The sequence below is a fragment of the Argiope bruennichi genome, chromosome 9 (genome assembly GCF_947563725.1).
Source record: "Argiope bruennichi chromosome 9, qqArgBrue1.1, whole genome shotgun sequence".
Lineage (NCBI taxonomy): Eukaryota > Metazoa > Arthropoda > Arachnida > Araneae > Araneidae > Argiope > Argiope bruennichi.
The window spans coordinates 9686378-9711851 of record NC_079159.1 but is presented as its reverse complement, the minus strand read 5'-3'; the positions used below and the strand labels follow the sequence as shown (position 1 = coordinate 9711851).

Genomic DNA, 25474 nt, shown 5'->3' with positions numbered 1-25474 from the left:
CAGAAATGGAAGCTTTAAAATATTTGTCTGGGGAAGACACTAAACAAAATTATATAAAGGCCTAAAAAGATGGAAACGCAGTTTAGTTCTTCATCCATTAGAGATGAGAGGAAGATGTAAACTGCATAATAGTTCAAAATAAGATACAGAATAAGACTTGCTTAGTAAAAAAATTTGCTATTAATTTTCGAAAAGTTACCTTTTTATAAATTTTTAGGCAACTGATCCCAATAGACAAATTTGGCCAGTTAGAAAGATTTTCCTTTTCTTCCAATAAGATCATTAGAAAAACAGCAGAACTGTATCTTTAAAACCAAATGAATTATGATACAGAAAACATAAATTGATTTTTACCACTTTTCACATCACGTAAAACAAATGTTATTTCTTAGGTAAAAATAGGGGCCATATGCAAATTGATAATGGAAATTTTTAGATAAAAAATGCGACAGCTTTTGTCAAAAAAATCCCAAATGCCCTTATATAAAACTTTAATAAATAAAGAAAAACAATGGCCTGCCTATGCGAGCAACGGGACGCATGTCGCTCTCAACTTCATTTTATTTTGTCTCTCAGTTGGCGCATATATAAAAGAAATCTTGCATACAAACAGGTAGATATTTTATAAAACGTATTTTAGAAAAATCTTGTGATAAAGGAAAATCGTGTGCATTTCACTGTGCAGTTAAAAAAAAATAATAAAAATATTTGAAACGGCTAAATTACAGTTAAAGGAAAGAAAAAAGTCGTCTATGAATTAATCGGTTCGAATATCGTTTTGTAAAATTATGATAAATTTGACAACAAATTACTGGCACGCATTTATTTTGTACTTTAATTGTTGCAAATAAAAATAGCAGTCTGAACACTAAAAAAAACCTTAAAAATATGTAACGGTGCCGCAAATAAGCCTTAAATAATTAAAAAGGGGTTTTAATGTAAATATTATTATACATTTTATATTTTTATGATATGTAACAAGTTTTATTTCTATTTTTATATATGGGCCCTAACCAGCGCATTCAGTTTTCAATTATGTATAACTCACACAATTTTAAAGATACGGATATGCGATCTTTTGTAATGATGTTATTGCCTAAAAATTTAAAGCTTTCCAATTGCCTACATTTGTCAAGAGGGGTTGCATAAAAATTGAAAAAGTATATCTTTAAAAAAAATTAACAGGAAAAATTTTTACTAACGTGGTTGTATTCCGTACTTTATTTTGAACTACTTTGCAATTTATATTACCCATTTATCTCTAATAGGCAAAGAATTAAACCGCATTTCAATCATTGGTGGGATACCCTGTAGGAAGTATTTAATTGAAATTTGTAACATTCAAACCAAACCAACTGGTCATCAAAGGCGGCTAGTAATAAATAAAGAAAAACTTCAGAAATTAGTGTTCTAATTATTTGAAATTGATACAATTTATTAGATGAATGGATTTAACTAATCAATTAGTTAATTCTGCATTTCCACTTTTTTTATATGTTTCAAAACAGTTTTCAAGGTTTTTAAAAATAGCAGATGAAGATGGAACGCACATTATAAATTGATACAAAATTTACTAAACCTTTTTTTGTATTCTTTATTCATAAATTTTATTCAAAAGGCAGAAGAAAACAATCACGTGATTTCTTATACTTACTGTACAATGATTTCAAATTGATACAATTTATTAGATAAATGGACTAAGCCGTTCAATTAATTCATTTCATATTCCAATTTCATGTGTATTATTGTCTCACAGCAGTTTTCTAGATTTATGAAAATAACAGAGGAAAGATGAAGCGTACAATATAAATTCATACAAAATTAATTCATAATTTTTTTTTATCATTTATTCATAAATTTTATTTTAAAAGCATAAAACAACAATAAAATACATGATTTTGCATAGTTATTCTGGACAATTTTAGACAATAGTTAAAATTATTTTTGTGATAAACAATAAAAAATCCTGCATTCAGCAAATCAGGATTTTCAGCGAAAAAGTAAGCATTGGTTCACAATTTCTTGAAATTTTTAGGACGTATCTTCATTTCGGAAGTCTCTAGCGACTCGTGATATCCCTTCCAACTATGCCAGTTGATTCCATCCGCATAACTTTCGTGCTTTCCTCTCAAATAAAGGCCATTCAGGTTGGCCGCATGACAAGAATTGTACCACCAGCCACCTTTATACGAATCAGCACAGTTGTGATCGGCATTGTCATTATCTTGATCCTTAGTGGAAAACATCTGATTGTCGTGTGATGTGATTGAGGGGATAAAGCGCAAGCTAGGTCTTGAGTTATGATTTGTCATTGAATCTCCTTTAAAATAAATATTTTTAAAGATAAGTAATGTTAAAGTATCCATGCTTGACTGTGAAAGCTTATCTTAATTACAAGGAAAATAAGGTGAGATTTTACCAGGTTGAATGAAACTGGTTCGATAGTTTTCTGCTAACGTGTACATACGGCCTTACAGTGACAGACAACGGTCATTTGTGGCAACCAAAATGATTTCTAGCTTTCGCTGGAAGCTATTAGGGTGCAATTTGATAAAAAAAAATAATGGCACATTCCAATTCTACCTGGCACAATCTCATCTCATTCTTAGACAAGTTCGAATTCATTTATTTTTGTCGGAATATTATGGCAAAAAGGCCAGCTTTGGTGATGCTGCATCGAATTTGAATGTTTAAAGAATGCAAATGGAAATAAAAATAATTAAATGTAATATAAAAGATTAAAACAGATAAATGATTATCTGAGATTAAATCTGTACAATATGGAACAATAAAGGGAGAAAAAAAATAGAACACATGTATCACTCGATAAATATTAATAAAGATTTTTCTTTTAATTATGCCTGAGAAAGATTATTTGAAATGAATAAAGCAACGTCCATGAACAGTAACAAAAACCGGTAATTTTTGAAAGTTATCCAATAGGAGGGTTTCTCCCAGACTTTCCTTATGCTCTCTAATAAAGGTGTTCTACACACGCGTAAAATTGTGGACCTTTGGCAAAACCATAAATGCAACACGAGTACTCAAATTTTTAATTTGAGTGCTATAACTGAGACTTTCATGCTTCACAGTATTGTAAGAATCCTTTACATCTGTATCAATTGAATGATATTATCAATCAATAGTTAAGGAGTTTAGTTTAGTTTTAGCTATATTAACGTCCCGTTTGAAGTAACACCAGGGCTATTTTGGGACGGACCTCGTAATTTTGAACCACGGTCAGATGACGAGGATGAAATCTGAACTGGCACCCTCCTCTCCACTCCACACCAGCGAGAGGACGTTTGGTCAGGACGGATTTAACGTGCAACAGAACCCCTTACATAACGGTTCTTCGGTGGAATCGGGTCCCGAACCTGCAACTCTCCGGTTCCGAGGCCGACACCAGGCCACCGCGGCCTCAAAAGTTAAGAAAGATCGATCTTTGGCATGAATCCAACGTGAGATCTTTGGCGAATTTTTTTGGTGATTCATTGTTGGCCTGCGGATAATATAGAAGAACAGGAAAATCGAATGTGTATTTTGGATGCCCGATTGAAACCAAAATTTGATACGGAATTACAACTGTATTCACAAAATCATACCAAATTTTATTTATTTAAACCATTTCGTAAAGAGTTATTGAGTTATTACATTTACATATATATGAAAGTACACACCGACAGACGGTCAACTTCTTGATAGGTTTGATTCCAGATTTGGTATGTATCTACATCTTAGATATTAAAAATCTGTACCGAATTTCCTGTATTTAATTCTTAACGTTTTGCAGTTATCGACTTCACCTGTACTGAACATCCAGCAGACAGACTACCTGTGAATGTATTTCGCTCAAAATTTGATAGAAATCTATTAAGTTTCTGTTACGTTCAGGCATGAAGCTTCAAGCGTTTTTGAATTATTATATACTCAGAAAGATAAATATAATACCTAAAATTCCTTTTTCGAATTCAGGGTGGTCTGAAATATTAGAAATTCGTCAAATCTGGAGTTCGAATTTTTGACGATTACGATATTGTATCTTTCGTGTACAAGAAAACAAAATAATAATACAAGTAATACAAGAATATAGGGAAGAACAACAATTGAAGTTGCTATTAGACATCTAGAAAGGATTTGTAACAGTGAAATAAGTCAGAAACCCTGAATTAAAATATATATAATAACCCCTTATAGTGTATGAAACAGTAAATTTCCTTATCAGTAATTACTGATGGATGATAAAAATGAGTCCATTTCACAATCCTCTTTCATTTATTTCAAATTTCATAACGTGAGACAAGTATCCATGTCAGATTCAAATATTCAGAATCGGTTGAAAATATAATTTAATTTAGCATCAGTCATTTTGATCTGATCTGAAACGGCTAAGTTCAACTTTCTGACAGGAAAAGTTAGGTGTCAAGAGAGCTTAACTGATTCGAAGCAACAACATGGACATTTAAGAATTTATACTTCTTACTCGAGAAAGTGAAAAGATCAGTACCCCCTTCAATTTTTCATGGTGTCCGTATGTACATGGGAAGATATGTATACGTAATAATTCAAAAATGCTCAAGTTATAGAATTGAAATTTAGTATGTGTTTTTGACATAAACATATGAAATCTACATCAAATTTTGAACTCCATTGACCATAAAGAAACGGTACAAACACATACTCGACCCATTTTTATTGTCTTATGAAACTTAACACAAGCACGCTGTATTGCAATATATTTAAAAAATGTGGTAAGAAGATTACTACTAATTGCCCCCATTATTTATCTCATGCGAGATAAATAATGAGACTTTTTAGAACAATTATGGCAGAAATATCACTTGTTCATTATATGTTGAATGAAACTTTTATTGAATAAGATCATGGTTAATTTCTGAGTGTGTTCTTTTATTGATTCTATTTTTTAAACTTTATATATGAATATGCATTTGTTGCATTTTTTACGATACTATAAACTTGAAGGGGGAAAAAAGAACATACGCATATTCTAAAAGCGCACTTCATATTATCTAAGCTCATAGAATAGAATGAAGTCAGTCGTTAAATAATAGAAATTAAATAAAATATTTTATGAACTTACTATAAAGCGGTAAAGCATTCATTTTTATCGAAAATATAGAGGTTAAGATCAATACATAAAAATACTCTAAATCAAATTTGAATGTTGCATATTTATTACACATTTTATACTTTAACATACTAAAATGCATTATAACATTACATATTTTACACATTTATAATATATTTTTTTAAATGAATTTTTAGGAATTCCGTGCTTAATGATTTTTATTTTGGTTAATTTTATTTAATATTTTCAGTGCCTTATTCTTTTATGATTGATTTTGATTTTCCTATTATTGATAAAAAAAATCATTTATACGAAAATAATAAGCGATCACTTTAATAAAAGATTGATTTAAAAGCCTTTTTTATTTTCATCACTTAGGTCTTTAATATATTTCACAGCACATTATTTTAAATATTATAAAATCACGAGTTCAATTCCCTCAAATTCACAGCTAGAGTAAGCTTTTCACTTGAAATCCAAAATCTAATTAAAAGTAAATCTATTAACAGATAATCTGAAATTATTAAAATATCTTATTATCATCGGAATACGAAATTTCAGAATTCTAATACGCCAGGAAATGAGAGAAAAAAAATCAATTATAGAATTCCACACTCTACAAACATGAAACAAATTAAAATAAATATTTCAGAGAAAAACATTTAGACAAATTTTCATTTCCATTATCTATCAAATAAATATGTCAGTTTACCTGCATTGCCTCTATAATCTTTGATGTGCAAAGTGTATTTACGTTCTTCGTCTTCAATCCAGAACTTGTCGTAGATGGCGTATCTTTTCTCTCCCTTTACATCCGTCAAATCGAATCGGATAGAATACAGTTGTTGATTGGTTAAAGCGAATATGTTATCATTGCCTGGAATTCAAGAAATAGTGTGGTTAAAATGCAGAAATAACCTTTTTAGAAACAGCAATATTATAAATTCTTGAATAATATGTGTCCCACAATGCCCTAACGACGAATGTTGAAATTATTTTTCAAATAATAATAAATACCCGTACTGATAAATACTGATAATAAATACCCGTTACATCAGTTTTAGGAAGTGCAGTGAAGATAATATAGTTACGTATTTGTCTCGTTTTAAAATAGTTAGAAGAGAAACTAATTAGATCTTTTCGCCACCTATCCTAGATACATCATTGATTTTTCCCGGCTCTCAAGAAATGTCGACTGATCTTGGATTTCATATAGACGAATGCATTCACAGAGAGGTAGAAAAGGGCGAAATGGAGAGGGGGACTAGTAGAAATTAAAGATTTGTTTGTTCTTTTCTCCCTGTCAGAAAATGCATTCGTCAGAATGAAATCGAAGGCAGTCGCCTTTTCCTGAGAGCCAGGGATAATCTATACTTTTGTAAAGCAATTTCTTCTTGAAAAACTAAAGAAATGAAACCTAAACATAACTTCTGCTAATGGGTACTTCCTCACTATAATGTTAATGTTTTAAATTTTGAAAAATGTGTAAAAATATAATATATTTTAATTTTATTTATTAACTAGCCGCCTTTGGAGACCAGTTGATTAGCCGAGATTAAAGGCCGCTAAAATTTTCAATTAATTGGTTTTTATGTAACTTGATCTTAAAAGCCTTTTTCAGCAAAATACTTTTAATAATTGATAGATATATAATTCATATTATTTTAGAAGCTTTACCTCGTTCTGTTCATTTTACCAAGCATTTCTCCTATTTTCTATCAGTTTCCCTAATATTCGCAAAAAGTGGGTTACACTGTTATTTCAAGCTTTCTGGCAATGTAACTTAGATTCTAACTGGATATAATATAAAATTTCGCATTTTTCTTCATATTAATATTATTCTAATAATATAAATTTAAACATTTTACAGATTCTTCTCGGAATTAAGTAAACGTATCTCTTGCTTTAATAAAATCTGTTTATTAAATAATAATTTGTGTTAAGAATTTGAACTTCATCAATTTGCACGTTTCATTATTTTTTATTTTAATGTCTATAGTTATCCCAATTACAAAACAAGAATGAAAAAATATCTGTAACTTTAATAACGACTTTTAACAATAGCTTAAGTTTTGTTCCAGAATTCTTACGCTTTTTTTGTTATTGTTCGTGAGATGTGTGATGTTCGTTCAGAATGTATTTACTTAATTTTGAAAAAAATCTGTAAAAGACCTAAATTTATATTAAAAATACCATTTAAAAGTGCCAAGATTGGCATTTTTTTAGCTTAAAATTTGTTACATGGTAAAAAGGTTAGAAATAACAAAGTTTATCCATTTTTTTATGAATTTTAGAGGATCTGACAGAAAATAAAGGGAATGCATAACAAAATGTACAGAATTGTGTAAGGATTCTAAAATATCGCGAATCATATTTTATCCAAATTTCACACTTAAACTATTTTGCTGAAGAAACCATTTAAGACCAAGTTACACAAAATATTTGATTTATAATTTTAGAGATCATTAATCCCGGCGAACCAGCTGGTCATTAAAGGACGGCTAATTATAACAATTAACAAAACCTACTATATAAACAAATTTTGCTTTCAGAAAAAGGGTGACAGATAAACTAGGCAAAATTCTTTATTTTTAAAATTTTGCTGTCATTTCTTATTTATCTATTAATGTTATTTTTTGCTTTCAGCTGACTTTGATCGGATAAATACAAGTTTAAAAAGTTTATGCTCTAATTAATTATATTACAGCTACATCATGGACGGAATTTTTTAATTTTGGTGTGGATCGAAATCTAGAGGGGTTGTAGGACTATGGATTTATTATATTCTGATAATATCCACATGGAAGATTTTTTATCTTAAATTTTTTTTCCTGGCAAGTTTGATAACATTTCAACAAGCAATCATGATTTTTATCATAACAAAAAGTACCTAGCCAAAAATCTTTTTCAATGTCACCAAATCCAATTTTGTAACTTTCCCAGTCTTTGAAGAAATAGTCATTCGGTCTACTGAAGTTAACTCGCCTTTGCAGAACCTAAGATGAAATGTTATTAAATATGAAAAATCCCAATCTGAAATGAAATATATACATCTCTTACATATAAAACAAAACTTGAGTATATCAAAAATTCCTAACTCTAAATTCTAACAAGAAACTTTTGAGTATAAGAAGAATTACTAGTTCTAAAATTCTAGTTTCATTAGTCATTAGCCGCCTTCGGAGACCAGTTACTCGTCAAGTTAATTAATAGTATTTATTAGTCTAGTCATGTCAGTTAACTTCGAAGAGCTGTATCTTACCACAATAAAAGAACAAATTATTTTAAATTAAATGTAGAAAAAAAAGGATAGAGCATTCTGATTGGTTAGCAATGTCTGCAAAAGGGAGAAAGGCTTTCCTGTTGTTAAGGCTGAGGACTCTGCCAAAAGTTCCCTTTTCTCTCTCTTTCCAACTCTTTTACTTTGAAACTTAAATATCTTTAAAACTGTGGGAACAGAATATCATTGGTGGACTCATATTTATGAGTCAAGAGATTTCGGAAAAAATAAAATTTCTACTGTCAATCGATGTTGTGGTTATGGCTGAAAAACACTATTGTGTGTTTTGTTTTGTTTTACCTCTGTAGATAATGTACATTTCAATACTGTTTTTGAAGATTTTTTAGGAAATGGAGAGTAAGTGAAGAAAAGAGCCATTAATTTTTTTTACCAATAAAAAAATTGGTGAAATTACATTAAGGCGTGAACTACTTTATTTTTCCCCCCTTTTTCTATTTTGAATGCATGCATTAACTACCATTTTAATGAATAAAATATAATTTTATAGCTTGTAAACCAATGATGATAAAGTTTTTGGGAAGAAAAAAATAGATAAAGGCAGAAAATATAAATTTTGAATTTGAAATGAGCCATTCTAATATAATATCTTAATCAGAAATAGATTATCACTATTGATTTTACCGTCCAACCTCCGCCATCTGTCTCCATGTCGCAATACACCTCCAATTGTTTATTTTCATTCACTCTATTTCTCGGCCAGATGGTGTATACGCCACTTTCATTATAGCCATTTTTTAACATTTCTGCGCAATCCATTGGTCGTGGTGCGGTAGGACCTGAAAGGGATTCAAAAATAAAAGCTGACGAATTACAGAAATCATAAGAAAAAAATCATAGTAATAGTAGAAAAATGTATTCAAATGTATACAGATTCGATTATTTCTCCTAATAATAAACACATGTGATGGCTCTCTAATGATAGAATGTTACATCTAGAGCATGGATGGGCATTAAGTCGATCGCGATCCACCGGTGGACCACCAAGACATTTTGGGCTGACTGCCTTTACCAAGACCTAAGACGCGCATACTGAAAGAAACCAATTGTTATTACATTCATATGTTACCCATTTGGCAAAGTTGATGTGGAAGAAATAATTAAAAATATAAATTATATATTCTCTTTATCACTTGGGGGAAAACGAAGTTTTTCTTCTTCAGAATGACAATTTTAAAATAAAAGCTGAAAGAATTAAAGTAGTTCAGAAACTAAGAATAACTTTTGGAATCTAATGGACGAAGTAAAGCCTCCAAATTTAAAAAAAGTTGCATATCATTTAATAATCGTACATTGATTCTCCCTACCTGTGTGAATCTGCATTTTCAACAATGAATATAATTAAGACAATACATTGTTTTCGTCTCACAGACGAACCACTTAGAATCCAGTGCAAGATTAGCAGTTAATAATTATGTACCGAGACATTCAAGATTGTCGGCCAGTACGCAGAATCAGTCTTCTACTAACTATTACAACGAAAACTAACTTTAGATGAAAATGATTTATCTTTTATTGCATTTTGAATTGTTTGATATTAAATGCATCATTTGATATTATTATATTTGTTGCTATTATTATTATGTTTGTATTTTGCTGTTATGTTTGTAGTTATGTAAGTAAGTACATATTCTGTATTTATCATTAAGTTATAATAAATATTGCAGACTTTTTTTTTTCCGCAGCATAGCCAAGCATGGCTCTTGCGCCAGAAACCAACACAAAACAAAAACAAAGCAGACCTTTTTTTTTTTTTTTTTTTTTTTTTTAGCTCACCACACCTACGCCACTGGATGGATCGCGAAACCTTCAAAAAATTAGAAATAGAAGAAAAGTTCCCCTAGAAAAGTCTGCCCACCGCTAATCTAGAGCTTCTAAATTTGGCTTATATATTATTGGACCTCACTTAACAAGCATAATTCGTTTCCGAATTTTTCTCGTAATGCGAAACTTGAGTAAGCAAAACAATTTATTTGTAGAATACCATGTAAAATAGGACAATGCATTCCATTCTGAAAAATGAAACTATAATAACGCATTTTGTGAAAAATGAGAACGTGCAGCTACTTTTTTAAGCTCCAAATTAGAATTTTAATTAATTCAATAGTTAGCTGAATTTTTGACTTTTTTCTCCTATATTATTCGACAAAGTTGATTTTTACGCCCTTTTAAAAAGTAAAAATTGTTTTATTAATAATACTAATTTAGTTATCATGCAAATATTCCTTGAATTTCTACATTTTTTTTCAAAATATTTCTTTGTATTTTATTTTCAAAACAGATTTAATTATTACACTGAAATTTACACCGCTTTCATTGTTTCATCAAATATCCAATCGCGTGATTTCTTCCATTGTTGAAAACTATAAAAAAAATCATTTTCAATATTTGATTAATGTATGTGAAAAATAAAAAAAGGAAGTTAAAGGTGGAAAAAAAACCGATAAGGACGGAACTTTTAAGGACTACTTGGAGTCTCAAACCACAAACTCCTAAACTAACAAATTGTTCAACCTATCAGATAAATTATTTTACCTCATTCATTAGATTAACTAAATGACTGAGACTTCGGAATTTTTCTAATAATTTATCATTAAATTTAATAGCGAGAAGATAAATGAATTAGAAAGTTAAATTTCTAATGATATAATGAAAAACATTTTTTATGGCAATCTATGATATTATTCGACTCTACTCTATTTGGATGGTTGAAGTATGTAGTGAAAACAACATACGGAAATCTATCAAAATAACACGGCTTGATTATCAATAAACGACAAATTGAGATGCAAATGATTCATCATCGCAGTAATTAGATTTCATCATGAGAATTCTATCTAATAAAGGGTAAACAAGTGTGAAGTCAATGAACTAGTCGAGTTCCCAATCTCTTCAACAGTTCGTGTAGAGATTGCGAACACATGACCCATTGACTACATGGGAAACATGGCGAACACGTTTTACTGACTATGTACAAAAAGCATTTAACAGTTTATTATTGTTGAGATGGCGGAAGCAAGATAATCCATTGACTGTGAATGGCAAACATACTACAGTTAGCGAATATTCAGATAGTGAACACGAGGTGATCCAATGACTGTGCATGAAAAGCATTATGCAACAGGTTAAGAATATTGAGATGGTGAACAAGAGATGACACGTTGACTCTGTGCGGAAAACATGCAACCATTCACTAATACAGAGATAAATTCGAAATGGCCCATTAACTGTGTATTGAAAACATGCAATAGTTAGTAAATATTGAGATCGTGAACACGTGATGATCCATTGACTATGCACGGAAAGCAGTATACAACAGGTTAAGAGTATTGAGAAAGTGAACAAGAGATGACACATTGACTGTGTATGGAAAACATGCAACCATTCATTAATACAGAAATTGAGAACTCGAAATGACCCATTGACTGAATATGGAAAACAAGCAAAAGCTTAAGAATATAGAGATGTGGAACGCAAGACTGAGTATGGAATGCATGCTACGATTTTAGACACAATATGACATACAGATTCTTATAAAGGAAAACGAACAGAAAATACCATATAGTGTTAGTTCATGAATAAGTCAGGCGGAGATACTCCGAATGGGTTCATTGTCTATTTTTGAATTATCAAACATTTCTAATTAGCTATTTACAGGGATGGAAGTGAAGCTTCGTTTTAGTGAGCATATCCAAAGCACTATCTAGGTAAGATGATGATCTGTCGTTCTCTTCACATGTGGGAGCGCCATTCAACGTTGCTTGAGAAACAGCCACAAAGAAAAGAATCAGCGAAAGATTTAAGTGAGTCCTAAAAGCAGAAAAAAAAGAAAGAAAAAAGGAAATAAAAGGGAAAAAATTGAAATCTGCTATCACAAATTTCATGTTATCATATGAGAACATTATCGTTTTTAAGTCATTTTTTGTCTTAATTAATTTAAGACATTAAACAGTTTAAGCAATTATATATCTATACTTATAATAAAGCTCAATGTGTGTGCGTGTGTGTTGGCGCTCTACAGGCCAGGTCATTTGACATACAGCTATCAAATTTGGTACATGTATACCTTAGAGGTTGGGAATGTGCACCTGGGGTCCCTTTATTTGAAATTTTAATTATTAATAAAAAATTAACTTTCCCGCCAAAAAAATCTTCCATTTTCCCCACCGCCAACTTTTCCGCCAAAATAATCTTCCATTTTCCCCACCGCCAAATGAGTAAGGCTTTTTCTCCCAACAGTAATGAGGCTAGGGTTAACATTTTTCGGCGGATTAATTCAAACGATTCTGTTTATTTTCTTAATGTTTTATGCATTTAAAATTAAACATTGCTAATTAATCCATGTTTCAGATTCATTCTGAAGTACTTTTGAATTAAAATAACACAGAATAAAGGAAATTAAAAATGTATAATCTGTATAGCGTTACCCCAACTGGCGTAGAAAAATTCAAGCATTTGCGTTACCGGAGCTGACGAAGAAAATTCAAGCATGCGCATTCTGATTGTTGCCATGACAACTGTTATTAACGGATGATTTAAATTATTTTTAGGTTAGTTGCATGCTTTTGTAAGTAAATTGTATTTATGTTAGTTATATATTTTTTGTATATGCTTATAGTTTTAAGTACATCGTTTTTTAAGTAGTTTTTTAAACCTGTTTTCGACCGATTATTTTAAACGATTCATTTTATTTTCTTAAAGTTTGATGCATTTAAAATGAAACATTGTAAATGAATCGATCTGTTCATGATGAATCTGATAATATTTTGTTGACAAATTCTTGAGATATTACATAAATTAAGAAAGATATTCTTTAGTGCCCATAAAGTTTAAACGCTCAGTGACTCTGTTATCAGTAATCATATTATTAAAAAAAATGCTTTGTTTCAGTAAAAAATATTATTTTATTAATTGCAGTTTAGTCATTTCCATTTTAATTTTAAGCATAAATTCTACCAGAACTAACAGAAAATTAGAGAGATACTTATTATGTTATGGCTGAAAAACTTTATATTATTATGAGTGAATTACATGACTATCAAAATTTGAAGCTTTAAAATATTTGATGAAGAAGCTATTAAAGTAGGAATTACATAAAATATTTAATTATTAAAATTTTAACGAGCATTAAGATTGGCGAACCGGCTGGTCGCCAAAGGCGGCTAGTATATATATATATGTAATGATATTTCAATTTTAATTTCAATTTAATTAATTTCCAAGATTTTATTTTAATTTAGCCCATCGTAACTTCATTCTAAATTTTTTTCTTATTTCGTGATCCAATTCCATTTTCAGTTGGATACAAAATATAAAGAGCTATATCGATAAAACGGAAGGACTTAAATAAATGAAATTTAGCATGAAATTCTGTGACTATAATTGTAATTCTGAGCCAAATTTTAGTTTTAATAGGTAGGAAAAAAGACACCTAAAATACACATTCGATTTTCTTGCTGATCTATAATAATAGCATGCCAAAGATAAATCGGCGAAAAAATTCTAAATGCCAATTAATGCCAAAGAATTCATTATTAATTCATGCCAAATATCATTATTTCGTTATTATTATTCGTTAATGCCACTTCAGTTAATGTACAAGTACTTTTTTTTTCTTGCTATACTACAAAACACAAGTATTAATATTAAGTATGGATCTGAAAATAAAAATATGTGCTGAACTCAGGACACTGAAGATAAAAATCTGAGCACTCGTAGCACTCATTGCCTTGCTCAATGTTCACGACTTTATACAGGAAGAGAGGAATAACACCTTTATTAGAGAGTATGTGAGAAATTTTAGAGATGGCTAATTCCGCTGAAGTTTTATACTATGTAGCGTTTGGCTAATTCTAAAATTTCAATTCAAATTCATTAATGATTTGGGTTGGTTTCCCTTTTGATTCTTTCAATTTCCTATTAATATAATGTTAAAATATCATTTAAAAATTCGAATTCCTTTCTGTTAATTCCAAGACAGAATTAAAAATTGTAATGAACTGTTTTTATTTCAGAATTACTTTCCCTATTAAATATATTCGCAATCTTTGCTCTCGTTGATTGTAAATGAAAAAAATCTTGAAATCTCTTGTTCCACAATTTTACAGTTTTAAATTTATTCATTAGAAAACAAAAACAATAAAAAAAATTCTTTTAATTATAAAAACTTTTGAGTACGTTTCATATTAAATGTACTCATTATAATGAATATTTATTGTAAATCATTGTTCTTAATTCAATTTTTTGTTTGAATTAGAATTTTATTGTTAGAGCGTAAAAAAAAAAAGAGAAGAAAAAAAGCATTAACTTTGGTTAGCAATTTTTACTTTAGAAGCAATCAAATTTATTCAGAATAAATCGAATTAGCGTTTTACCTATAACTTCAAAGCATATTATTGCCTTTAAACCATTTTTTAAGTCCTTTTAAAATCCAAAAACTTAACTTATGAGCGATACAGATATTTTTTTTCTCACAAATGCTCTAGTTTTAGTACATTTAAAAAAAATTTTTTAATCTTTTGCAGCGATACTTTTCATTGTTTTAATTACTATATTTATACACACCCGCATTGCTACAATATTAAGTGTATATTTAGCGTGCAAGTTATCATCGCCAAAAGCAATCGTAAAGTGTTATAAATAATTTGAAATAAATATTAAGCTATTACGTTTTCCGAATATCAGTCATCCAAATTAATATCAGCTAATATATAATATCGGAAATACGAATAGATTTATTAATTTTTTATTAAATACTTCAGATGTTGACTTTTTCCGTTCTTTTAATTTCTAAACACACCGCTTCCATCTATCTATCTATACTTATATAAAGTGCAATGTGTGTGTGTGCGTGTCTGTTGGCGTTCAACAGGCCAAGCCGTTTGACCTAAAGTTACCAATTTTGGTACATGTATACCTTGGAGGTCGGGAATGTGCACCTGGGGTCCCTCTTTATGAATTTTTAATTAGAATTTTAATTATTAATTTAAAACTAACTTTCCCGCTAAAGAAATCTTTTCATTTTCAATCTCATCATTTCATTTTGCTTATAGTTTCAAGTATATCGTTTTTTAAGTAGTTTATTTTAACCTGTTTTCAACCGATTATCTTAAACGATTCTGTTTATTTTCATAGTGTTTGATGCATTTAAAATTAAACATTGTTAATTAATTGATCTGCTCATGATGAATCTGAGAAAATTTTGTTGACAAATTCTTGAGATATTACATAAATTAAGATATATATTCTTTAGTGCCCATCAAATTTAAACGCTCAGTGACTGTTTTCAGTAATCATATTATAAAAAAATGCTTTGTTTCAGTCAAAAATATTATTATATTAATTGCAGATTCATGCTGTCCACTTTAATTTAAAGCCTAAATTCTACGAGAGCTAACAGAAACTTAGAGAGATACATATTACGTTATGACTGAAGGCCTTTATAATATTATGAGTAAATTATATGACTATCAAAATTTGAAGTTTTAAAATATTTTGATGAAGAATTTATTAAAGTAGGAATTGCATAAAATATTTAATTATTAAAATTTTAACGAACATTAAGATTGGCGAACCGGCTGGTCTCCAAAGGCGGCTAGTAAAGAATATAGCTTAGAAAACAATTTCCTGTTTCTTTTCTTAAATTTGATATTTATTTCATTATTTAACATTGCTATAAGCCGTGTGATGTCGATAATTTATTCGTTCTCTGTTAGCTTAACCTTTCTACTCTTTCTTTCTTGCAATAAACGCGAAGTAAGACTGTAATTTATCCGTTATTTTTTTAATTATACATATTTTCGAATAAAGTAAATACAAAATGTTACTTGAGTTGTACCAAATTACTGCCTAGTTAATATTATGTTACCATTATCTGTTTAAAGATATTTACTTATTAAAATTAAGTAAAGTTTATTTTTATTCTAATTTAAAATACTTAGAAAATTCCATTACCATGCAGATATCAAAGCCATCAAATACATAAAATATATATTTGTAAAAACACTTACATATTTGAACTCAGTGATATTTGCTTTCGTACCGAATATAAAGCCCTTTCGCACCTTCCAAATATCTGGCCCCTGCGTGAATTAGAGGATAGCGCTTCAGCTATTTGTTGAATCTACAGAAATGAAGCTAATATTTCTTTTTATATTAAGCAAAGGTAATAAATTTTTATATTTAAGGGAAATCCCCTTAAATATAAAAACGGGGAATACCCTTTTCCAATGTACATAACAAAAAATTAGATAGATCATTCAAAATTGGACTATTAGGTTTCAGTAGGCTAAGAAGGAAGTTGTAACTCTAGTTCGTAGAGTGAATTGCTAGGGTTTCAAATAAAAATTCTATTTTCCTTTAATAAAAGTCATCCCAACTTAACATATTTATGTTTCATGTTAGTTTCGCACAAGAAATATGAGTATATTCATCCCATTTTCTTTCATTCTTGCTGGCCCATTTCTCAATCTTAATAAATGAATGTAACCATATTTAGTTAATGAATGTTTATTATTAATGTTTTCTTATTAGCGGATTTCAGCTGCTAAAATCGTTATTATTAAATAAACAAAGGAAGCAAGCTTCGGGGAGGGAGTAAGCTGAAGACTCACGATTTTTCGCAGTAATTTCAGGGCAATTTAATTCTGCATTTTTATTGAATTTCTAGACCCAATGCTTATTAAAATTGCTTTGCTTATACTGCCCCTAGAGCCATTACTATTTTTACTTAATTTGAAATAAGTTTCGTTTTGATTTTGGAATATTATTCTAATAACATTTCTAACTAATTATCTTTTACAAATTTTATATTAGGTTGCTTTGAAATTCAGAAAAAAAAAAAAAAAAAAATATGACTTCTTTATATTTCAAAAAAGAAAAAATGTTCAATCCTATAATTAAACAGAATTTAGATTGTGTTCAAAGAAAGTTCGATCATATGTTTTATTATTTTTTCGCTATTGCGCATGAAATGAATTTTTAATTTTTAATATACATTTTTTTAATACACGACACTGGAACCAAAGCTCTTCAAAATAATCCGAATTTAAAATTTACTTTTTCATTTTGTCAAAACTTGTTACTTAAAACTGCCTATATAGAGCATACATGCATAAAATGATTTTAAATTTTAACTTTGTATTTTTGTAATACACGACACTGGAACCAAATCTCTTGAAAATAATCCAAATTCAAAACTTTACTTTTTCATTTTGTCAAAACTTGTTACTTAAAACTGCCTATATAGAGCATACATGCATAAAATGATTTTAAATTTTAACTTTGTATTCTTGTAATACACGACACTGGAACCAAATCTCTTGAAAATAATCCAAATGTAAAACTTTACTTTTTCATTTTGTCAAAACTTGTTACTTAAAACTGCCTATATAGAGCATACATGCATAAAATGATTTTAAATTTTAACTTTATATTCTTGTAATACACGACACTGGAACCAAATCTCTTGAAAATAATCCAAATTCAAAACTTTACTTTTTCATTTTGTCAAAACTTGTTACTTAAAACTGCCTATATAGAGCATACGTGCATAAAATGATTTTAAATTTTAACTTTGTATTTTTGTAATACACGACACTGGAACCAAATCTCTTGAAAATAATCCAAATTCAAAACTTTACTTTTTCATTTTGTCAAAACTTGTTACTTAAAACTGCCTATATAGAGCATACATGCATAAAATGATTTTAAATTCTAACTTTGTATTCTTGTAATACACGACACTGGAACCAAATCTCTTGAAAATAATCCATATTTAAAACTTCACTTTTTCATTTTGTCAAAACTTGTTACTTAAAACTGCCTATATAGAGCATACATGCATAAAATGATTTTAAATTTTAACTTTGTATTTTTGTAACACACGACACTGGAACCAAATCTCTTGAAAATAATCCGAATTCAAAACTTTACTTTTTCATTTTGTCAAAATTTGCTACTTAGAACTGTTTATGTAGAGATTACATTAAAATCAATAGAATTAAATCTGACTTTGGAAGTTGGGAAGCGAAGAGAATTCTCCGAGGCTCCCATTACCTGAGAGTGCCGAGAGAACTTCGGTGCTGCCACTGCCTAGCGGCATTAATCAGGGTCTAGGCTTATTATTAGCCTAGTTACCAAATAAATTTGTAAACCATTAGGAATTGTCCATTCCCCCCCCCCAAAAAAAAAATACTTTCTCGTATATTCTGTTATAAACTTTTCATGCCAGAGAACTCCTTCATGGAATTGGTGCACAATAGTTACGAAATATTAATCATTGCCGTAAATTTAGCACTTTTATTGAATCTATGCTATCATCCTTGGCGAGTTATTTGGTGATTAATCCTTGGCGAGTTATTTGGTGATTAATCCTTGGCATGAGATTAAGAATATTCGAAAATCTAATCTGTATTTTAGATGCTTTTTTTTCCAATCGCTTGAAACAAAAATTTGTTAAAAATCTGCACTTGTAAGTCACAAAATCACATACCAAATTTGATATATTTAAGTCATTGCGTTTTTGAATTATCGCGTCTACATGCTTCTGAAAGTACGGACCCTTTTTGGATTTGGATCAAAATTTGATAAACTTCAACACTATAGATATCAAACATGTGTGCCGAATTTTATCCATCCAGCTCTCTTCGTTTTGTAGTTATCGTGTTAACTTATATTCGAACAGCCGGACAGACAGACTTCCTCTGAACGAATTTTTTCTCAAAATTTGATAGAAGTCTACAATTTGATGTAAAGACAGTATACCAAAATTCATCCGTCTAGCTCAAAGCGCTTTTGAGTTATCTTAGTCACTAACATAGACATCTTCGTGTGGTTGCCCATAGACATCTGCCCAGAATGTGTTTTTCAAATTCAGGGAGGTCTAAAACGAGAATATTCGTCAAAATCTTGAATTCGAATTTTTCAACGATTACTATACTTTCTCTATACTACATATACTAGAAAGTAAAACTATGAATTCTTTAAATTGTAAAATATTTGGACAATATTAACATTCATACTTCTACACATGGTAAAGAATAGTTTAAGCATTCTTTAAATTCAATTCTGTAATTACTCTTTAGCTTTATAAAGATGGCCAGTAATTTTCATGTGTGTTTGATTGAATTCTTTTTGTTTCTTCTCCCAATTTTTTTGTTTTTTTTGTCTGTGTAAATTTTGTTTTAAATATTTATTGTTTCGTTATTGTCCCCATTTTCACTTTCCTTTGTACAAATGAAGATAAATTACTAATTACTAACTTTTTTTTAGAGTGGTGGCTAGCTTTTAAGGAAGGATAAAAAAATTCCATACCATGTTCTTTATCTTATATGAAATTTTGTCATATGACCATTACATTAAAACTACAAACTCTGTCTGACTTCAGATCAAATGTTCAAAAGAAAAAGAAAAAAAAACTTTCAGTCATACTTTGAAGTAAAATATCAATCCCCTCATGTTTTGTAAGCATGAGAGAATCGATTGAAAGAAAGCAATTGATGCTTTAATACGAAACGTTATAGTTTCAAAGCGGTTTTTACTTCATCAATACTTGAGAAATAGCTATGTAAATTTTAAAATGAGTATTCTTAAACGGATAAAAATATTTATTGGTAATTAATATTCTATGCAATCTTATATCTTTAAATGAGTGCTTCTTATATATATATATATATATATATATATATATATATATATATATATATATATATATATATATATATATATATATATATATATATATATATATATATATATATATATATATATCAAATATTTCGGAAACGGCTATATAGAATTCATTTCTGAAAAACCAAGAATTACTGACACACACAAAATAATAACTAACTATGAGAGTCTAAGAGATGGCGCCACCAATCCAAACAGAACCTAAACAAACTGAGGTAAATATCCGAGCTTCATTAAAAATCTTATAACTTTGAGTGAGAAATTCTTGCGTATATATAAATTCGTATCTAATTATTTTCTCCAAAAAAAAACAACACGATTTTACCAAAAAAAATAAAAATAATAAGAATAATAACTGCCGTTTTAAACTCGGTTTCTCTGGCACTGGAACATTATATACAACACATATTTATCCAAAAGAAGAGTGATTTTTTTTAAAGTAAGATATTAAATTAGGATTATAATAAAGAAACTGAACATAATGAAGTTGTATTTGAAATTATTGCAATTTATTTTATGGCTTCTTACTTTCTGATATACGAAATACTTCTAATCGTCAAAAAAATCTGAACTCAAAATTTTGATTAATCTCCCGCACTTACTTCCAAACTCACTGAATCTGAGAAACACATTTTGTGAAAATTATATCTGTCTGTGGAGAATATGACTCAAAACTACTTTCAGCTTGTTGGATGAAATTGTGCATATGGACTAGACTTCAGATTTGTGGATTTCTATCAAATTTTGAGCGAAATAAATTCAAGAGCAGTCTGTCAATTCGTTGATCCGAATATAAGTTAACACTATAGCTACAAAACGAAGAGTGCTACATGAAAAAATAAATTATTATGCACAGATTTAACGTTTAAATTAATGAATTATATCAGATTTGGAACCATCAAGAGATGACCGTCTGTTCATCTGTGCTGGCACAAGCATGTAAACGCAATAATTCAAGAGTGCAACGACTAAGACAAATTAAATTACATACCTCATTATTAAAATTATGATGGTATGTAATTTAAGACAAATAATGAGGTATGTAATTTAAGGTATGTAATTGAGGTATAATAAGGTATGTATGGTATGTATGTAATTAAGGTATAATGAGGTATTTAATAATGAGGTATGTAATTTAAGACAAATTAAATTACATACCTCATTATTAAAATTGTAATTCGGTGTAGAATTTTCTGTTTCAATAGGTTGACAAAAAGGCATCCAAAATGCATATCCTGTTTGCTTCACTATTTTACGAAGCACTGAACGCTCATGTGCGGGTCTCTGAAAATTGGTGTTTCTTGAATTGCAGCTTTTTGCTCATTAGTTTTATATGCAATTTATCTTTTAGTATGTATTTGCCTTTTCCGTTTTTTTCCTCTCTGATTCCCTTTCTGCTTTTACTTTTTTATCTTTGTTATAAAATTATTGTATAATGTTTAAGTTCAGAATGATGGAAAAATTTTGAAGTACTGTCGTTTTTAAACATTGTTGCTTTTTCCTGTGATATATTAGATGTATAAAGACGCAGGCAGGAAATATAACGGAAGTCAATGCAAAGTTCTAAGACTTGTGAAATAATAAAATAAATTATATGTCTCTCAAAATTTGAAATTTAAAATTAGTTTGCTGGGAACAATTGAAATGTATAGTAACCATTAATCTTGACGTAACGAACGTCTCCAAATGTGGGTAGTTTTGAATACACAGGGGAAAAAAACATTATTTTTTATATAATTATTTTCATAATACGATTTATGATTAATTTATATATGGTATATGCATCGTAATCTTAATGCATATATATACATATATACTTAATACATGAAATAAATATAACACCAAAGCTTTTGAACATTGTAATAATTAATACTTACTGTATTAGTAATAAATGGTTGCATAATTGCTAATTTTATGCTTTAGACGAAATGAAATGCTAATGAATGGAATCTGTTTGTTGGGTTGATTGTTTGCTTCTTCTTTACGTTTAACGTTGGAATTATTTTAAAATAGAAACATCAATCAACATTATTAATTAACATTTTTCTAGAATGGAAGAAAATTTTGGTTTTAATGTGATTACCTCCTGAATAATGAAAAGAGCTTGGACAATTTTTTGGGCGAACTGTACAAAAAATAGTACAAACAGAAAAGTTATTATTGGATAGCGATTTTTTTAATTGGTACTATATATAAAAATGTTATGAAAAAAACCTTATTGGCTGATATTTCAAATATTTCTTAAATTGAAGTAACGAAAAGAATATTTACAATTTTTTAAATTTATTTATTTAAAATGATTGGAAGTATGAGAAATTAAGATGCAATCCATTTTAAGTTTTTCTTGTCATTTACTAGGCTGGAAACAAGCTTTATATCGTATAATAACAAATGACAAAAATTGTATGACAAAATTTTAAAAAGATTATTTGAAGTGTAAATTTTCGAAAAGATTAATCATGCGGGAACGATTGAGGCATTTTGCGCAATGGACATTACGTATTATGAGGTTCCTCTTTTAATAAACTAATCAATTGAGTTTCATACATGTTAATTCTTTATTTTAGGTTTATTAGTACTTTAAGAAAATATGTATGTTTTTATTATTTATTGTAGATTCATGACTGCTTAATGCAGTCATGCTTATACGCAGTTTTATTTGATTAGATTTTTGGTGCTTATATTTGAACAATTAAATGAATTTAATGAAATAGATAGAAATCAGTTACGCTATAATAATAAAAGAACCAATTATATTAAAAGAAATTTGTATTAAATGTTTTATAATGAATAGAATTTATATTTCTGCAGTATCATTGTTGCCAACAGATGTCAGCATATCATTCTATATAGTATAAAGAAAATGGTATTAAATTCTTTGTTTACTGTAGTTTTACCTTATGCTTTCGATAATTTTGTAAAATCTTTTTATGGCGATATTGCACATTTATATCAACATTAAGAAACGGTTTATATAGTTTTCTGTAAAACGCGATTTTCTTATCGTAGTTCTTGATAGTTAGCCTAAACAGAATAATGTTGAAAATTTTAACTTCATAAATTACATAAAATCTAAAAAAAAAAAAAACAGTAAATATTTTTCAAAAAATAAATATTATAATTCTCGTATTTTTTAAAACAGTTCATTTTTAATCTTTAACTTATTACCATAGAAAATCTTAGTAACTAGCGAAAATTTCTTCACCTTTTACCTCAAATTACATTATTATCTAAAAAATGCAAAACATTAATTTAAATTAAAGGAGTATTCGAAATTCGATGAGGAAACCACGTTCCCACGTTAATTTTTAATAGTCATTTTGTTCCATAATATATCCATCGCTTATACGCATCGTCGTAGTCTAATGCTGGCTAACTAGTCAAAAGGAGTCAAGTTTGGTACTCATAGCAAAATATAAAGGGTGCATAAAAAGGAAGAGGAGGATAAGTGGGAGTAAATTATTATTATTATTTTGAAGAATTATCAAGTGATGCTATAAGGTTTGAATCTTTTTTCCATATATTTATTGGAAAATGTAGACTTTCAATAGTGTGGGATATTATTCAATACTCTATAATATTATACAATGATATGTACTCATCACTTAACACTATTATAGGGTTTTACAGAAAATTACATAATATCATGACAAATAATGTTCAATGTTATAAAAATCCAACAATTTACGTTGTTCCAATATACTGCGGCAAATATATTGGAACAATATAATTAAATAATATTACTTGTACTAATTTTACGACATTATATTACACTTTTTGCTTCTTAGCTCAAAGCTATGTCTATCGCGAATCGATCAGTATATCCAACAAGATGAAACAAGAATAATGTGTTTGAGAAGAAAGCCGTGCACGTTTAAAAACAAATTGAAGTGAACGGTCTGTTCACGAGCCTGCAAACTCTTGTTCCATCAATAAAAAAAAAAAAAAAAAAAAAAAAAACCAGTTTCGTAACTGACTGTTTTTTTAAGCATTGTACATAGCCGTGTTTTGAGTGTGAATTGATAAAAATATGCAGCGTCTAAATTGAATAAAGATTTTAAAATACAAGTGATTGTATTTGCTGCTAAATTTTATCATCTTTTTGAGTAATTCACCGAATTAAAGAAGAAATCGGGTAGATTTAAAGGGCTTGATATATCGAAACACTTCTGAAACGAACTCAGACGTAACAGTGTCGGATAAGATTAAGATTGGATCTGCGTCATTAATATTTTCAAGCAACTGATTTTCCGCTCTTCCTATTTGCTATTGTGCTTTTCATATCAGGATGAATTAAGATAAATCCTTTATTTATTTATGTACTGTTCAGAGTTATAACTTTTGCTGTAAGTATAAGTTGGTATCAAATAAGTTCCATATATTGAATGAAAATTAATATTTTGTCAATGGAATTACTACTTTGACTATATATGAGGTTTCATCAATAGTAACAAAAAGTTGTTTAGACTCCCATGGTAATGAACAAAAAAAGAATCTTTTATGGTATAGAGTAATTAGGACTAAAAATATGATTTTTATTAGAAAATTCAGATGTCTTTTTATCATTGATCGCTTCAATATTTTCGCTAACAAATAAAAGCAGATTCATAGTAAGGCAACATATAAACTAAGTAATGATAATACAAACCAAAAGTATAGCCTTTGCCTGTGATGAAGCTTTATAAGCCAGATAACAACTAAGAGACAGGAGAAATTACTTTTGTCTTGTGGACTTGTAGGACGCTGAAAAGAAACACAACATTCGTACAGCTGTTGTGGTGCCCTCTACCAGATAAAAAAGTAAATAAAAAAGCTGATAAATAACCGAACAATAAATAAAAATAAAAAAGCTGATAAATAATCAGACAATAAATAAATCAAGTTGATAAATAATCAGCCAATGAATAAATCAAAGCTGATAAATAATCAGCCAATAAATAAATCAAAGCTGATAAATAAATCAAAGCTGATAAATAATCAAACAATAAAAATGGGTAAAGCGCAACTGCCAATATCACCACTAATAACAGCAAAAACAAGACACAGTATCGTTCATCTCACCTCCGACTCGCTGGAGGGGGAGTAATGGGGTGAAGCTTTATAAGCGAGATAGCAGCTACGGGACATTAGTAATTGATTTTGTCTTGTTACTCGGCTACAAACATTGCGTGTTCGGTCCTCGCTATAGCCAATCATTACATGCATTTCGAACTATAGTAATCTTTCATCATCAAACATTCATTTCACAAGAACTAAAAAAATACAAATTCATTTTAACAGAATTTTTAATTAAATGTTATTTTTTTAATTAAGATCGATAAAAGAAAAATAAATAGATAATATTAATGTAATCAACTTTATTTAAATTTTATTTATTAATAAAATAATTCTTAATTTTA

The 25474-nt window shown here is 29.0% G+C and overlaps 1 protein-coding gene across 3 annotated transcripts; it reads right to left on the bottom strand.

Annotated features, from left to right (window-relative positions):
- Nucleotides 1-1655: 1655 nt before the first annotated feature.
- On the bottom strand, nt 1656-24813 carry LOC129984246 (techylectin-5A-like). Of its 3 annotated transcripts, XM_056094080.1 has the most exons (7): nt 24724-24803; nt 16397-16468; nt 12043-12197; nt 9012-9166; nt 7980-8085; nt 5802-5966; nt 1656-2320 (listed from the first exon to the last, which is right to left on the bottom strand). In XM_056094080.1, coding segments are annotated over exons 2-7 (891 nt in total). In that variant the 5' UTR covers nt 16399-16468; nt 24724-24803; the 3' UTR covers nt 1656-2012. The 3 variants fall into 3 exon arrangements, with proteins under 3 accessions (XP_055950055.1, XP_055950056.1, XP_055950057.1); XM_056094081.1 differs by lacking the exon at nt 12043-12197 and having other exon boundaries at nt 1660-2320; nt 24724-24791; XM_056094082.1 differs by lacking the exons at nt 12043-12197; nt 16397-16468 and having other exon boundaries at nt 1660-2320; nt 24724-24813.
- Nucleotides 24814-25474: the final 661 nt, after the last annotated feature.

Coding starts and splice junctions, on each gene's coding strand:
- LOC129984246 (XM_056094080.1), bottom strand. Junction 9,167..12,042: donor GAAGCTTCACTTCCATCCCT/GTAAATAGCTAA, acceptor AATCCCTTTCAG/GTCCTACCGCACCACGACCA. Junction 8,086..9,011: donor CAGATGGCGGAGGTTGGACG/GTAAAATCAATA, acceptor ATTTCATCTTAG/GTTCTGCAAAGGCGAGTTAA.